Source organism: Saccostrea echinata, unplaced genomic scaffold, assembly GCF_033153115.1.
Source record: "Saccostrea echinata isolate AGI-Se365-2 ecotype Australia unplaced genomic scaffold, CSIRO_AGI_Sech_v1 ptg000009l, whole genome shotgun sequence".
NCBI classification, from domain to species: domain Eukaryota; kingdom Metazoa; phylum Mollusca; class Bivalvia; order Ostreida; family Ostreidae; genus Saccostrea; species Saccostrea echinata.
The window spans coordinates 15,596,877-15,615,737 of record NW_026889758.1 but is presented as its reverse complement, the minus strand read 5'-3'; the positions used below and the strand labels follow the sequence as shown (position 1 = coordinate 15,615,737).

At 34.7% G+C, this 18,861-nt stretch overlaps 2 protein-coding genes across 2 annotated transcripts in view; both read left to right on the top strand.

Moving 5' to 3' along the window:
* Positions 1-18,861, top strand: part of LOC133181863 (programmed cell death protein 7-like) — a 292,001-nt gene that overhangs the window by 157,588 nt on the left and 115,552 nt on the right. The gene's annotated exons all lie outside the window — the stretch shown is intronic.
* LOC133183365 (proton-coupled folate transporter-like) lies at positions 3,836-12,112 on the top strand. The gene is made up of 4 exons (XM_061318326.1): positions 3,836-4,935; positions 6,523-6,606; positions 10,088-10,244; positions 12,022-12,112. The coding sequence occupies exons 1-4, from the start codon at positions 3,843-3,845 to the stop codon at positions 12,089-12,091; spliced, it is 1,404 nt and encodes a 467-aa protein (XP_061174310.1). The 5' UTR covers positions 3,836-3,842; the 3' UTR covers positions 12,092-12,112.

Below are 18,861 nucleotides of genomic sequence, written 5' to 3'. Positions count from 1 at the left end.
CAGGTGACAAAGCTTTGTTTGTAAGGCTCAGTATTACAATTGCAGTTTAGAACTTGGTTATCCAACGTATAACAACAGCTCCTTTTCAAAGGATAAACTTATTCAAAATCAAATTCCAGATTTAACATGTTTAACATTCCGGTCAATAGAAATGAATTTAATTTACGTTAACATTATTGGATTTCAAAACTTTCCAAAACTTTATAATAATCATTACAAAGATATATTGCAGGATCCAGTAGATGTTCAACCAAGCTACCATCTTCATTTCTCCCCCAAATTATTAATTTCTGTGAAGAAAAAAATTCAGACGTACTGTACTACAACATATTCAAGATGTGGTATAATTCAAATGTGTATTCTCAAAATTCGAAAGAACGTGGTTTTTTTTCCCAAAAATTAATTTCATCACGATAAATTAAATATGTGTTGTTGTTTTTTTTTTAATGACCTTCGATGGGCAATAATTGTGCTCCTTTATTAGCCTTTTTATATATTTTTATGAAGCAGAATTTACTCAAAAAACATTTATATGAGAAAAAGAAAACTTTGACTGTGGCATTCAATTCAATATAATAATAATATATCGACTGAGTTTATCAGCTAAACTGTACGACAAACAGTATGACTTCAGTTCTTCTATCGTTAACTTTCCCTATTTATGTAGTAATATTCCACCATCACCTCCATATGATGTCATGTCTCCAAATAAATTCGGTAAGCAGAGTACGTTCTGAGCACGATCAATTTTTCAACGGGGACAGACTACTGAAAAATATCCTTTGGTTGTGTTGTGACTGACATATTTCCCACCAATTGTAAGGCCATTATTTTTATACCAAATTTACTACGGATTCTCCAATTGCATGATCAATACAGAGGGCTCACGACGGGTGTGACCGGTCAACAGGGATGCTCACTCTTCCTGAGCACCTGATCCCACCTCTGGTGTTCAAAGGGTCTGGGTTTTTTTAAATTGTCGCGTGCTTTACTGTATTTTTAGCTTGACCACTAATAGTTCTTTTCTCCTATTTACAGATGCCAAAGTGAAAACTCTTTGTGATTTACTCCAGGTCCGTAGTACGGGGGGAGGGGGCAGGGGGTCCCCACTTTTTGAGAAGTCTTTTACTATGGTTTTAATTATTAAGGACATACGCAACGTACCTTACCTACTGATAATTTTCCAAGATATTCTTAATTTAAGATTTTAGTGCCATCAGATGTTCGTAGACAAAAAATCAGCATGCATTACCAGGGGTTTTGAAAAGATATCAATTGATGACAATTCTTGTATAATTCAAAGAAAAAATACAAAAATTACTAAACATATATTCTGGATGTTTTGTTTATCCAAACTTGTTTTAGAAAGAAGCGTACAACAGCATAATTATATATTAGACATTTGTAGCACACATTTCCTTTAAGTATCGGAACTCTTCAACTCCAGGGAAAAAGACAATAAAGTTCAGACTACGTTGCGTATGTCCTTAAATGTGTAAATTTTCATTTAGATGCTGTTTGAACCCACCCCACCCCCACTCCCACTTTTTACTGTTCTATGGTCGAACACTGGCAAATTCCAGCATTTAATATACCTAAAAAGTAAGAGAAATCGGATTTTCGAGTTTGGGCAATTGATGGGGGGGGGGGGGTCCTTGTAGAATTTTTGGGAGGTTGCTCCCCCCCCCCCTCCTTTTGAACAACTACAGGTTTTAGAGTCTGGCACATCTGTTTCACATTTGGATATTTTACTAGAAAAAGTAATGGTAACCTAACAACCACGCTTTATGATAAACTTGATTGATTTAACTTTCCAATCGTCAACTTACGTTACTTATGTAGCAATATACCCTTTCACCTGCATATGGGGCTTATGTCTCCCAGTTGATTCGATACGCAAGAGCATGCTCTAAGTAAAAACAATTTCTAAAACGAGACACATTATATATACAAACAAGTTGATGGAACAAGAATATCAACAGTCTTATTTTGAAGTCATCATTTCGCAAGTTCTATGGTCGATACAATGACCTTGTCAGCAAATACAATCTTTCATTAAGTCAAAGCTGACTAATGTTTTTCATACTAATTGTTAGACCATTGTTTACACATTGAATTTTCTACGGATTTTTTTCCGTTTTCTGTTCATAACAAGGAGCACAGGGCGGTTGTGACCGGTCGACATGGGATGTTTACTCCTCCATGGCACCTAATCCCACCTCTGATGTTTTAAGAGGTCCTTGTTTCCTCTGCTTCCGATTTGTATTGTTTCAATGGACGTTTGAGCTTGGATACTGTTCGTTGTCTTCAATTAAACTTCAATAACATTCACGAAACTGACATTTTTACGTATCCTTACTGTTGGGCAGGAAAATGTGTAACGAAGAAAGGCACAAATCGTCTCCGGTGTAAGAACGAATAATGCCCTTTTAGAATGATGACCTGGATAACTTTTCGACTTAGAAAAATAAAACCCTCAGTCGTTAATAGAGGTGTTTATTTTGTAGGAAATAAGCTAAGGGTCAGTTTTCAACATGTGTACCTAAAAGAAAATTACCCCGTTGAAAAGGAACCTTCTTCAAAGAGAAACAATCAAAACAGTGGTTGAAATTGAATCAAAAACAAAACGTATCAAATTCATTAGTATCTGAAAGAATATGATTTTCCTTTCAATATTTGATTAATGAATTACAATGTTTCCAGAAATACGGGAAGTGGCATTACAGTTTTTTTTTTAATTTTATTTTCAGATCACTTACTGCCCCCCTCGTGTGTGTGTGTGTGTGTGTGTGTGTGTGTGAAAGGGTGTGTGTGAGGATTTGTGTGTGTGTGTGTGTGTGCTCAAGAGAGAGAGAGAGAGAGAGAGATACCGTTAAATAAGGATTATCACATTAACATTGCTTTGTGTATGATAGGTATTATACATGGATTGGAATATTTTTATATTTCCTTATTTTTCCTGTTTTAACTTTTTCAGTAACCTTTGCCAACAATCTCCGGCCATAAACTTCATAACTTCAATTATCTGAAACATGGCTTCAGAGACAAAGAAAATGAAGATAATTATTTATAATAATCACAGACATCATGCATAAAGACACATAACACATTTCATTGCCTTTAAAAAGCATCTAACAATAAATACTATCAATACAATGGATTTCATCACGCACGATAAATCTTACGACTTCAAAACAAACAAAACTGGGCTCTACTGATAAAACCCTAATACATCAATCTTGATTCAGTTACAGTTATAAAAGTTAATACATTTAAACAATGCAATTCTTGTGGAGTTTAAAATAAATTTACTCTAAATATACATGTTCAGCATAGAATTTTGTAACACAGCAGTTTTATGTTTTTAACATTATCCACATAATAACACAGGATAAGGTATCTGACAACCAATCCCTAGGATGAAGAACTGTTCCAATAGCTTTGCTCAGCACCCACTTCATTTTCTTCTCAAGTAAACTCTCCAAAAAACCGAGAAGCTCCGATTTTCCTGAATCCTCTAGAGTACTGTAAAGTATTGTAAAGTTCGAAAATTGAAGGATAACTCGTCCGTTTTAAATATCATTGTTCCACATGAATAATATTTTTGATATATATGGCATCAGAGTACACATGTTTGTCTTTTAGTTTTAGTAAAAATACATGTGAATATTTTACATAAATTGAGCAATAATTGCTTTCCATTCTAAAATATGATAAGGATCATGCAGTCAACAAAACCCGTGATAACAGTATCACTATGGTACTTTGACCTAAATCGCATTCATCGTCAGTCCTTTCTTGAGTAACATCAATATATATGCTTATAAAAACGATTATCGAATATGAAATCAGAAATTAGAGAGGACTACCTTCGGATTTTTGTACCACTATGTGCCGCAAATTTCTGTTTATTTTTTTCTATTGTTATGTGTACATACACGGCTAGTGAATATGGGCATGATACATTTTGGAACCTGAAATTTCCCAACAGAACAGCGTCCAACAGTACAGACAAATCTTTGTGCGATACAAACACATCTTCTCAAGGATACAAGGATGAGCAAATTGTACAAAAGACTGTGGCGAGGTGGAATGTGTACATATCGATAGCACAGGGAGTTCCTCTTGTCCTCTCCAGCGTTATATTTTCACCACTTAGTGACTCTATTGGACGAAGACCATTTCTGTTTCTGGGATCATTTGGTGCCGGCATCAAACAGCTCTTAATGACTTTAGCCATTGTTTTTCAATGGAACGTGTACCTTTTCATACCATTCACATTGATTGAGGGCCTTTGTGGAAGCTGGGTTGCTCAACTTGCAGTCGCAATGTCTGTTGTCTCAGATCTGACAACAGCAGGAAAGTCTAGATCGTATTTGATTGCAGTGTTTAGTTTCGTATTTGGAGTCGGATTTTCGCTTGGAACGTTTGTTTCTGGTTACGTTGTTATGCTTTTGGGGTATGACTACTCTATGGCAGTATCATCTGGAATGTCTGCCGTGGCATTTATTATTGCATATTTTATCCCAGAAACGATATCTGTTCAACAAAGGCAATCTAGCAGGTTTAGTTGCATGGGAAATTTCAAAAACATTTTAAGATTTTATCTGAAAAATGACCCTGATGATCTGTCCTCAACTCGCTGGAAGTATAACACTGCAATCTTGTCGTTCATTTTTATAATGATGTCTAAGCTCGGGATTTTTGCAGTTGAAACATTTTATCTTTTGAATTCACCATTTTGCTTTAACCCAGAGACAATAAGTATATTTGAAACGGCTAAAACTTGTCTATCGGAGATTATTATTTTAGTGGGTATTAGATTAATGCAGCAGTATCTTCCAGACGAAACCATTGCTTTATTTGGAACAATATCTTCAATAGGTTATTGTGTATTGTTTGGAATGGCATCATCAAACATTTATCTATATATAGGTGAGTATATAATAACAAAATGGAAAGAAAAACACAGAAAGTGTCTTTCCTGAAAAGAAAATCGAAAAATATCCACTAATAGAGTTCGTTCTAAAATGTGCATTTACGACTTAGAAAATTGATCCAATTGAACACAAATATACTAGTTTATAAAATTGATATTACAATGATACCGCATGTGATAATGCAGTGTATGACCTGTTATATTATCTGGTATGGTATGTTATATTATCTACATGTAGTATGGGATGTTATATTATCTGTAGCACACAATGACTACATCTTCTTCAAACTTCGCCAAATAGCAAGTCTCAATAAGGCTTACCTGTGGTACATGATTACTTGTCATAATTAAAGCCTTTATAAAATATATTAAGAATAAGATTATTTAATTAACCGACATCTGTTTTATTCGAGCATCATCTGAAAAGTCAAATAATATATGTAGACAACATACCAAGTTATGATTTTAAGGTGGGATTCCTTGATTTTCATGAATATCAAAAAAATATATCGAGGATATTTCTTTCTGTATGTTAACGCCTACTCATTTTTATACCAAGATATTTTTCTTCAGACTAAAAGTTTTTGTTTCTTTTTGTCGGGTATTTTACTGAATGAATATTGTTAATTTCATAAACTCTTAATTTAGTCACGCAAAAAAAAAAAAAAAAAAAAAAAAAAAAATACAATTCATACATATAATAGCCATTTTATAAACATCGTAACACACCCCTTTTTCAAAAAAGAACAAAGACCAAAAGTTAAGAACTGAAAAAATAAATAAATTATTAATTAATTATAATACATGATATAAAAGGATATAATTAACAAATAAAAATCTATAAGATGCAAAGTCATAAACGATGTTCTCTTATTCTGCTTGTAAAATAAACTAAGTAATACTCTTCAAACGCTTTCTTTTTATAGGACTAATTTTAAATTCTGTCCATTTCTAATTAATAGAGAAACCGCGGTCTGTTCGAGGGAAAATGTTCTTGAATTTATACGTGCGATTGGTGTTTAAGATTGGCTTGGGTTTTATGTTACCGTATTTATAGATTTAACCATTAAAGTAAGGGCGAAAAAAGGGAACTTATTACTCTACTTAAATGAAAAAAATCCTTTAGATCAAAAAGCAAAAGAAACTGTTTTTATCCGTTTTCCCCTGATTTCCTGTCTTTATAATAAGTTATTTGTCAGCTTTTCCCGTTCAAAGATTTATTAAACGTTTTTGAAAGGATTTAAATGTGACAAAATAAGATTGATAGGATTTCCAGGTAGATCCGCAGTAAGATACGGAAGCTTATTCTACACCATTACACATAAACGTACTCAGACACTAATTTCTGTAACAAGGTGTTAGACAGGCATTAACTGTTTCTTGCAAAAGTTTTTTACAACTACAATTTGCTCAGAATTGCAGATTTGGTCAACGATGTAAGAGGAGAATTCTATTAAATTATTAGAGAAATATTGTTTTTATTATATTTATTATATCTGATATGATACAATAAGAAGTCTGTTTAAACTTGAAGCATGATACAAGGAGTCTGATCTAATGTAAATAATTACTGCGTTTCAAAGGAGCAGCTGTCGGAACCATGGGGATGAGCTCTATTCCGATGATTAGAGGAGTTATGTCAAAGATGACCCCACCCCATAAGCAAGGTAATCTCTATGCAAGGTAATCTCTATTCCAATGATTAGATGAGTAATGCATTAGATGATCCTCTACCCAATTACAATGTAATCTGTATTCCAATGATCAGAAGAGATAAAGGAAAACGAAACGCAGGGTAACATAATATGCGAAAAAAAATTTGACTACTTAGCCGAAAATTACGAAAACTAGTCAGAGGGCTTTCTTGGTTACTGTGCACTAAAGTCGGTGTTTAGAATTACTCAACCGTGAAATGTATGACGTCACATAGGGAAAGTGGTAAAAAGCCGAAAACAGTCATAGTATCATTTGATGTAATAGAGATATTCAAATCGTTTTTCGGTATTTTCAGACGATATGAATTTCTTGCAGTCATGGTATGGTTGACGGAAGTTCCATGGGGTTTGGCTATTGCATTGCCTAATTACATATAAGAACAAAGGCAACAACAGGTTGCTGTGCAGTATGTTGTGAATTCTTCCACCATAGAACGTCTTATCCGTCGTCAAAGAGGGCCTGGAATGTTGTTCATCCAACCGTGACAATGATGTTGTCGTATGACAGCGCTACGTTAAGATCGGGAAATTCATCTTGCCACCTATATAATCGCCACCCCACTACCCCTGAAAATACTATTGACACAATATAGGCTATCATAATCGTTACATTCACCCAAAAACTGAAAGAAACCGATTGCGCGATTTTGGTTCTTGAGCTCGTCAACTTTACGTTGGTGTACCTCTCACTTGCGCTAGCGTGCGTTGTTTGCCTAATTTTTTCAGCACGTCATCCTCCGACCAAATGTAGCCAGCGTTTGTGAAAACTTTCTCGCAAACAATCACATTTACCCACTCGACTGGTCTCCAAAAAATTCTTTTTCTTGAGCGCCTGTGGGACTAAGTGGACAATAAGGTTCGAAATGCCGAAGCATGTCTTAATCAACGAAGGGCTTCCTTGTTGGAAGGGTTGAGTAATATCCCTATTTGATGGATAAACACACCGATAAATTCCATGCAGAAGAGAATCAAGGCTGTGACAGGTGCGCGAGGAAGACATGGGAGATGATGAGAATTTTCGATTTTCACTTTTGGGGGATACTGTCATATGAGTTTCAATAACTCATGAATTATCAGTCAAAATCAAATGAAATTTTGGTTACATTTTTATTAAAAATGATTTTAAATGTTAGATAGGAATACTGGAAAATACCTGTGAAAAATAATATCATTTCGCCTCAAAAGTTTACCCTACGTTTCTTTTTCCTTTCAGTGTATGTCAAGGATGACCACTCCCCATAACCAGAGTAATCTCTTTTCCAATGATTAGGTGAGAAATGTCAAAGATAACCTCCCTCCCCCAATTACAAGGTAATCCCTATACAAATGATCAGAGTAGTTAGGTCAAAGTTGACCCTCCCCACAATCAAAGATAACCTCTATTTCAGTGATAAGAGGAGTTATGTCAAAGATGACCCCTCCCTTCAAGAGGACCCCTCCTCACAAGCAAGATAACCTCTATTCCAACTATCAGAAGAGTTATGTCAAAGATGACTCCTTAACTTATACAAAGTAACCACTAACATATTGATTAGATGAGTATGCTAAAGATGACCCTCACCCCATTTACAATGTAATCACTATTCCTGGTCATAGAAGTTATGTCTAAGATGGCCCATCTCCAAAAACAATGCATTCTCTATTCTAATGATCAGATGAGTAATGACCAAGTTAACCCTCCCAAAAACTAAGTCATCTATTCCAATGATCAGAGGAGTTATGTCAAAGGTAGCCTTCCCCATAAACAAAATATTCTCTATTCTATCGCAGGAGTTATGTCAAAGACATTATGGCCCCTTCCTACATTAACAAGTTAATCTTTATTCCAATGATTGGAGAAGTTATGACAAACATCATAAACAAAAAAACTCTTATGACCAGAGGACCAGGGGAGTTATATTAAAGATGACCCTTCCCCAGAAACAACGTATGATAATAGGAGCACGCCCATGTAATAAAAGCAGATTTTAAATCTATGCCAGACGATTTAACGTGCTTGAAAACAATACCCCTACTAATGTTATTGTGATTTAAATTCAAGACTCGTGGTGTAGGGTGACCCATTCAAAGGTCATAGGATAGTACCGGTTTTATAAATAAAATTGGCAGTAAACAGGAAATTGCTATAGTCTGTTTCTTTTTAAAAGAGCTAACCTACTGCGACACGGGACCTCGGTTTATACTGTCTCATCCGAAGGACCGGTCTCCACGTCCCACAGCCCGCGACGAAAGGATCAACTCCTTACTCCGCGACTCTAGAGCAAACGCTCTAACCACTTCGCCACGCGGGCGACAACATGTCATATGAAAAATGTGTTTCCATACCTTTCTGAAAGATTTTCATGATTTTAAACAGGAAAGGTCGGGGGTTAAAAATAACAATCTACTTAATCTTCGCTTTTGTGATTATTTACGGTGAAAAATGAAGCTCAGTAGCAACAATTTTTTCCAAAATCGCCCAGTACGCTAGTAAAAAAAATTGTGTTATATATTCTACAATGACAAACCTTTGTTTACCTTATATGGCTATATGAACAATATCCTAGTTAGCACAAGCATGCTATCTTACAAGTCACGTGAAGAAATTTATTATCCACAAAGTTACCTGAGGTAAGAAGTCACGTGGTGAATTATATATTAAATATGCCTTAACGATTTGGTTACAACAATAAGAGGATACGCAGGAAGAAGTAGTTTTTTTTTCTCTTTTTAACCATGAGCGCATGTTTGTCTATTAATCGCCCTTTGACACATCATTATTAATGCAAGAATACAACTACTATTAAACGGAGAACAATAGACAAACATGCACTGACTATGTATGAAGTCAGTAAGAAATTGGGCTACCGCATTATCGAACGGGTATTCAAGAAATTGTGATGACCCCTGTCTTTGAAAACAGATTCGATCTTCGTAAATACATACATTTATTTAATGTAATCACATAAAGTTTAGATTGGATGTTGACCATTCTTGCAATGAAAAGAAAAATGCTTGTTTTGAAAATTTATTTTGTCGCAAATTTCGCAGTCCTTAAGTGCAGTCATCCTTTATACAGGGAACAGTGCTCATATCTTACAGCCCTTAACATATAAACCTTTATCTCCACATAATCATTGCTAAATCCAATGATCTCAATAGAATGTATCGTTTTCAAAAAATCAAAAATAAATCAGAATTTTACAATTTTTTAAAGATTTAATAAGATTATTCCAGATTATTCATCAAAAAAATCAACATTCTACCCAGAAATATCTATATGGATAACACTCTGAAGATTCTTTTTATTTATATAAAGAAAAAATAGGGGAAAAAATCCTTTTAAGCCTGATTTGAATGGGTTTCATTAATTTATCTAACACATTCTTTTATATCAATGCTGAGAACAAGGGGAAACTGCATTAATTTTTTAAATCGTTTTTGCTATATATAGGTACTTTGTTCGGCAGTCTAGCCATAGTGGAGAATATTTGTAACCTGACCGGTTCTGTCCTAGGTGGCGCTATCTACTCAGAAACCGTATCTTTCTACAGAGGAACGGTGTATCTTGTGTTTGCTGGGTTTGCGTTCTTGGCTCTGATACTTTTAATGTAAGTAATATAATGATAAAAAAGATACTGCAAGCATTGGACGGTCTCACGTAATTACTAGAAAATAATATTCTCACGGATAAAAAGTGATTTACAGTAAATTACTAGGTTAAAGTGTTGAGTAAACTTGCATGGATGAAACGTCTAAGGACGCACTCTACCATACTTTCTTTAGATGCTGGATTTGACCTACGTTTCCCAGATGAGCGATCATATTAAAGTTTTTGGAACATGTTTCATTCAAAAGTAATTATAAGACATATGTTATCTATACTTGCATGGATGATACATGTACATGAATGAAATATATGGAGATAACGAACAGTATTCAAGCTCAAAAGTCCATTATACAATACAAAATAGGAGCAGGGCAAACACGGACCTCCAAACATCAGAGGTGGGATCAGATGCCATGGAGGAGTGAGCATCCCCTGCCGACTGGTCACACCCGCCGTGTGCTCCTTGTCAGGATCGGGAAATAACGGAAAAATCAGTCGACAATTCAGTGTGTAAATAATGGCCTAACAATTAGTATGAAAAACGTCAGTCAGTATTTGACTCAATGGTAAATTGTATTTGCTGACAAGGTCATTGTATCGACCATAGAACTTACGAAATGAATCTAAGGATGCACACCCCCAGTCTTCCCTCAGATGCTGGATTTGACCAACATTTTCCGAATGAGCGAACAGGTTAAAGTAATTTTCATTCTAAAGTTACTATAAGCCTATGCTGACCAACCCTGCATCGAAGATACATTCATTGATGCACACTACTGTACTTGCTTCGAATGCCTCAGACTGGCTTTGGACTCATACATCATGAGTGATCAGGTTAAAGGTTTTGAAGGAGGTACAGTCCAACTTAAATTCAAGCCCTACCTTGAAAAAACTTTGAGGGATGATGCATCTAGAGATGTACACTACCAGACTTTCTTAGGGTGCTGGATATGACCTACATTTTCTGGTTGAGTGACCAAGTTAGAGGTTTTGGAGCAGGTTCATTCCAGTTGAATTTAAAGCCCTTCATATACATGTAGCGTCTTTGCATTGAGGATACATCAAGGGATGTATGATACCAGACTTACTTCGGATGCTTGATCTGACTTTCCGAATTAGTGACCAGGTTGACGTTTTTTGAGCAGGTCCATTCCCAAGTAACTATAAAGTCTACCTGGACCAAACATGCATGGATGATGCACAAGAGATGCACACTAATAGACATGCTTTGTATGCTAGGTCTGACCTGCCTGGATGAGTGACCAATATTAAGTCTTTAGAACAAGTCCATTCCCATGAAACTGCAAGCCCTACCTGGAGCAAAATTACAAAAATGTTCTATCTGGGGATGTACACTGCTAATTTATTAGTTTAGTGTGGGCTTTGCCTTGCTGAAAGATAACATTCTTTGAGGTGAGCTCTGTAATCTTTAATTATCGATGTTTATATTTGATTGCTAATTACATGTAATTTATACAAAACATTGAAAGATACGAGTATGTAGATCGTACAAGGAATATAGACCTCCGTGGAAATTATTTATGTTTAGCTTAATTCAGACACTTTTTACCTTTCAGTATTGCATTTTTATGTAAATTAACAAAATTTGGAGAAGATCTAAATGCCTAGAATTATATGGATACCTCGCACATGTGAAATTCCAATTGTTATACTTCTGTGAATAAAGATAATATCAAACCTCTCTCTTTCGCTTCATGGATTTTATTTCATTACCAATATTCAATCATCATTATAAAAGTTCATTTATTTTTCCACAGATTCCTGATGAAAGACTCTAGAAGGGTTTACATACAGAAAGAAAACACTATAAAATGTACAACGAATTAGACCTCAGGAAAGAAATTGTCTTCATGGAGATCTGGAAAAAGCTCGAGAATGTGAATACAACCATAACTTTCAATATTTGAAATTAAAAGTTACCTATTATTCTTTATGTTCCACTATGTTTGGTATATATTAACTCACCATAAGTGTGATTTGTGCACAATCAAGATCAATGAGAATAACAATTAGTTTATATGAATTTCTTTAATGAATCCTTGATTTGTGTTTCTAAAATTTGTTAATTGTACAAATAAATTTAAATTTTGTGCTACAATGAAAAGTGAAGATATAGAACAGTAATCATGCTCAAAAGTTCAATTAAACAATATAAATATATGAGAGCAGAGCAATCATAAATCTCTGAGAACATCTCAGGTGTGATCAGGTGCCATGGAGGAGTAAGCATCCCCTGTCAAATTTTAAGAATGAATTCCATATTATATTTTATTTTATATTCCAGAAGGCTCCTTTACACGGATTCTGTTATTCGTGAAACTCTGATCACCTTTATTTACAATAGTTTAGAGACGTTAATAGTTTATTCACCGTTAGATTAGAGATGTTATCCGTAGTTTACTAATTGTGAAAATGCATTTATCAGAGAAACCATGTATACTGTCGTCGGCAAAATATATGCCGTGATCAATGCACATTTTTGTTGCAAAAAGTATCGTTTTTGAAAAATGTTTATTGGGGTCGGAGAGAGAGAGAGAGCAATAAAATGCGATAACTAATCATCTTGACTAGACGAGAGAGATATTGATGTATGTCAACAAAATCAGAAGGTATCTTGACTAGATAGGCATCTTGCCTTGACGTAATATTTTGGAAAAATATATCATCCAACAAATAGCCCCACTTTAAGTGACTGAATTTTTTCATGATTTAGAATGTTACTAATGTTTGCAGCATCTATTCCTTTGTTGGCAAATTTATGTTAAAGGAACCGACGGATTGAGTCAGAATTATCTTCCGACACACGTGGTGGCTTAAAGTGCGTGTGCTGGGGAACATCCATAATCACAAACACTATTTTGTATGCCGCATTTGAAGAATCTAAGTATAGACTTGCTTTAGCTTCCTCAAATAGCCCATTCAAAACTTTCAAGGGTACTGTTATTGCTAATGTGCTAATGTGATGAAGCCCTAATTGTTTCTTGTTAAGGCAAAAGTAAATCAAAGGAGACATCATGTATATTTGATCTATTGTATGATCGATGTCCATGACTATAACTACGTCTCTGCGTATTAATAAAAAGTACTTTCACATTTTCATTCGCACATCGTGGGCTTGAGAGATTCCCCACATCCTTGATGTGGTCGTTGCAACCATACGGAAAGGCCGTAGTTTCCTGATTAAGAATTCTTCTCATGTCTACGAAATGGAGTACTCAAAATAGGACTATTAGTTGGATGATTTATTTTTTCAAAATTTTAACCTACATTGAAAGAATAGAGTGGTTAGGCGGTCGAATTGAAATGTTAATGAAGATGTTGATGGCTCCCATCATTTATTTCAAACCTATGCCCTGACATTCTATTAATTATTGAGTGAACCTTTTGTTTCCCCAATATACAGAGCAGAATTAACCCTTTTTATCAATTTTCTTTTGAACTTTTTTTTTCACTTAAATATGTTTTATCAGTTATTTTCGTTGAAATTAGTTCTGAATCTTTATTTATTGTTGGACTATGAAACACCGAATTATTTACTTAATTGCATAGTGACACTCTTTGGACAATTGCTGAGAACTACAAAGGGACAGAGTGTTAATACAATCATTTCTAATACCTTATAAAAACATTCATGTAATTATTTTATTTATCTTTCATGTCTATCTTATCAAAACTCCTCACAGATTGTAATTTACTCAGCATATGTCATTTTGTCACTCAATTTGCTAATTGTTGTCAAAGAACTGAATTGTATGTGGCAGTTCGGAGGCCTGACGCATTACTGGCCACTTCCGTCTGTGTTCCCCGCATGTATTTCTTGAATGTAAAAATAAAATCATTAAATTAAATGCTTTATTAATAAACTCGGAAACTAAATTACCCGTTACTTTGGATTTATAATATGTGATTTCGGGAAGAGCCCTAGGAATACGGCACTACTTCTTCCGGCCCACAGCGCCACTCGTTTTACGCCAACATTCCCTCTTACCCGATCAACGACATATATAATATTTTTGACCCAAACTACGCGGTCATACTTGGGTGTAGAATCCGCAGGCATGCACTTGTTACGGTAATAAATAATAACACAAGGTATCCAACTCCGAATTACGTGGAGCACCCCCTCCCCAGAATCGCGCTCGGAAATGTATTGCTGGATATCTTGTGATTATTATATACTCTGGGTTAAAATATGTATTACCGAAACAAGTGTCTGTGGTAGAATCAGAGGGATTTTTAACAAAATTTTGTTGATGACCAATCACAAGATACGGAAATTTTATCGAAGAAGCAGTTGTCTATGATATCAAAAAGACTAGGTTTTTTTAATGTATCGTGAGCTATCGTGAAGAATAGTTGTATAAAGTGTTAAAAAAATATTTTTTTAATAAAAAAATCGTACGATTTGATGTCATTGACTTTTGAAAAAAATAGCGATTTTAAATTTTCATAGTTTTTTGGAGTTTTTAAGAATTCACATCTTATTTTCTCCACTTCTACATTACGCTGTAGCACAGTACGTCTGAAGTTTCTCCTTGTATGAAAATGAGACCAAAGAAAAACAAAACATGTATATACATTAAATATTACTCAAAGACCAAGAGAGGCCAATGGTTTTGGGAATTCTGCTGGGTTTAATATAGGAATACTGTGTTTTATGCTAAATCACAATTGTCTTGTTTTACTTCTAGTGATAGTGATAGAGTGTAGATACATGTAGCACTGGCAGATATACAAGCAAGTTTCTGAATTGTTGCTAATTACCAAACTCTTATTTTTCCAAATTTAGTATATTTTGTGTTATGTTATTTACCCTTTACTGGGCTGTATTATACTCAGGTGACCATTAAGGTTCTCGGGTCTCTTGTTCGGAGTATCAAGCAATGTTGACTGTTCCTACGCTGGAGGGTTTCATCATTCAGAGGGTAATATTTTTTTTTCTTTTTAACCATAAATCTTTCTCGGCGAATCAGAATCAGATTCAACTTATTTACATGAAAGTATAAATTATAAATAAGGAAATATCGCATCTTTCAAAATCTTTTCAATAACAACGGGGTGCATTTGGGTCATAAAGTTTCACGTATTAGGTCAATATGGAAAAAACTCCCTACAAATATTTTTATCAAGAACCCCTTCTATTGATGTGCTAAAAATCATCAACATTCACAATGTCGTGTAATATATCTAACATAGGAAATACTGGACTTGCTTCGGATGCTGAATTTAATTGACTTGCATATTTTCCAGATGAATGACCAGGTTTAAGTTTTTTGAGCAGTTTTGTTTTAAAGTAACTAAAAGCCTTATGCTTACCAACTTTGCACAAAAAGATACATTTCTTGATGCACATTATATATACCAGAGTTGCTTTGTATGCGGGATTTGACCTACATTTTCCAGATGAGTGAACATGTTAAAGTTTTTGGAACAGGTCCATGACCAAGAAATAATAAGGCCCACCTGAACCAAACTTGTCTGGATGATGTTTTAAGGGATGCACATGCACTACCAGAGTTGCTTCTTGCAGATGCTTGATTTGACCTACATTTTCCAGTTGAGTGTACAGGTTAAAGTTTTTAAAGCAGGTCCATTACCAAGAAACTATAAGGCCTATCTGAACCAAACTTGCACAGATGATGCATAAAGGGATGAACACTCTTAAACTTGCTTCAGATGCTGGATTTGACTTACATTCTGGATGAGTAACTTTTTAAAAATATTTTCCCAAGTAACTTCAAGCCCTATCAGACCAAAATTGCATAAATGTTCATCTAGGGATGCACACTACTGGTTAAATATTAGTTTCGTGATGGACTTTGCCTTACTTATAGAAAACATTACTCGAGGTAAGCTTTGTAATCTCTGATTACCTGTGTTTTAAATATAGAAAAAGGAAAGTCCTGCTGCTTTTGTGAAATCTTTATCATTAGGGCCTACTTAATAAAGACATAAAATACTTGGTAGAAGTCATGCATTTTTCAGCTTGAGTCCCATTACTTGAATTCTAATCTAATGAAATGCGAATTTTATTTAAAGCAGCAGCACTTTCCAGAAACTACGAGATATTGTAGAAACAATTCATGGCTTTCATTTTTAATTTGAATTTATATGGTAAGCCCCTTCTCATATTGTTTGTTTATGACCTCCAAGCAGTACACATTTTATCCATTTATCATGTGACTGTCCAATCAGGTGACCAAACTAAATTCAATAAAGAGTGGAATATAGGTTCAATTAATATTAAAGTCATGTGATAATATAATAGCTTTATAAAAATAAGTTAAAAAGGTATTTATTTGTACACTTCTATATTCCGTTGACTTCTGCAGGGAATATTCGCCTTAACAGTGCTGCGTGATATTGTTAACGTTTTACAGCAATTTCTATAAAGATGCCTGATTTAGCTTGTGAAATCCTATACAAAAATCTGCAACATATGTTTTGAGCAGTAAAAAAAATTAAAGAAATCGACTTTTTCTTTTTCAGCTATAACTATCCCACCAGATATAACTTCTATTATATTAAATCTATTTTTAAGTCAAGTGCAGTATCCAAGGCTAAGCCAGGGGCGTGGCTAGAACTTTGATGAAGTATAGGCACAAATTACCCTGTGTGTGGCGAGGGGTCTGGGGGCCGCCAAAGGTCCCCAGCGGGTCCAGGGCAGCGCCCTGGTAGGGGGTTCAGGGGGCAAAGGCCCCCGACGGAAAATGGATCTCACGATCGATTTTGGGATCCCTGGGTGACAAATTCTGAGCGTTTAAAATACAAAATTCTAAGTCTCTTTAAAATGAAATTTCAACTTCCAACTTTTTAACCAGAAATCTTGTCGGAAGAGTTTTCATATTTTTTCGGCGTAATCAAATTTAGAACATGAAGAAGAACGTTATTAAAAAGTATTCAAAAATAATCAGACACAAAGCAATGTCTTACAATAAATAATGAACATTATACAGTTAAAGTATATCATTGAGGGAGTCAGCAAGATTCCAGTTCCCCAAGAGCAAGTCTAATAGGCTTGCTCGAGGGGAACTGGAATCTTGCTGACTCCCTCAATGAGTTTTATTATACCGATACCAAAATTAGACTGTTTTCAAAACCCGTAACTGCAATTCTATTTTATACGCATTGCAATTATAAGGTGCGAAATGGAAATATTAATTACTCAGAAAGTAGATAAAATAAATACATAAATTCAATATAAAAAGGTATTTGCCTTTGAATTAATGGTCTATAAAATCATATATCGGCAAGCAACTTTGTTTATTTTATAACAACTAGATGAAATCCCGCGCAAGCGCGGGGAATTGAATTTATACCACTACCGACAGAAAATATATTGTAGTTTTCTACTGACAGCCTACAGGCTTATAGCAGGAACAAATACTTTGTTCAAATCCCGCAGGAAGTAGATTTACCTATCCACCCCAACCCCCGTTTGTTGTGTTTGTTTTGTTTTATTATTTTTTTTTAACTTGAAAAATAGCAATTTCATTAATTGACGTTTATTGTGAAACCTGTTATACTATGTTATGGATATTGTACTTCAGATGCTCTTATTTCATTTCCGTCAAGGATAAAAGCAACGAATATGCACATTTTACTAATAAATTGATGGGGGGGGGGGAATTCACAGGTACTTGGGTCTTGGTTTATAAATATGTTTGTACCTTATTGATATGTAAAAATGTATTTTACTTTTTTACCTATCAATAATAGGTACATACATATTTATAAACCAAGACCCAAGTACCTGTGTAAAAATTAGCTTTTAACGCCCTATGAATAGGCTGAGTATTTGATACAAAAGAGTAAGCTGCAATAATGTAGCTCTCTCCGATTTTTTTTTTTTTTTGTTTTTTTTTTTTATCTGATATTTTCTGGCCTCTCTCTCTCTCTGCCCCCCCCCCCCCTTTCAAAAAAGGAGAGGGCTACATTATTGCAGCTATAAAAGATTGTATTCAGAAATTAACTGTGCATTGATTAAAGCGGAAAATATTACATCTTTAATTGTATTTGAACAATACCTTTTTCATTAATTAATCATGGCCGTAGGAACCGGGGGGCACGTGGGGGGGGGGGGGGCAATAATTTTGCCGATATATAAATTACTATTGCTTCCTACGGGCCTGAATTTTCTCTTTTCATGTAAGCAAGTTTATTACGAAGAACAAATTTTACTTCGGGTTCGTTGCCACGATGCTCTCAGTAAGGAATATATACAAATTTTACCGATAGATTTATTAGGAAAACCTACTACATACATGTATATGTAATAGTCTTTCGACATATAATCATATTCACAACTTATAGTGTTATCAGTGATTTACCATTATTTCAATTATGACCATTTACACAAAAGCTTTTTTTATGGTCATGTAGCTATAAGCGCCTTGTTTTTTTCTTAACATCGGGCTCGATGCTATATGATGTTCTAGAAGCTTCCGTCAATATAAAGATCGGTGAATGACGAAAATATTTTGCACATTTCCCTTTTTAATCGGTTATCACAACTTATTTCTTTTATATAATTTAAATCGAGTTTTGATTGAATAATTCAGTGATGACGTTTTCTGTAATAAATAAACGATTGCTTG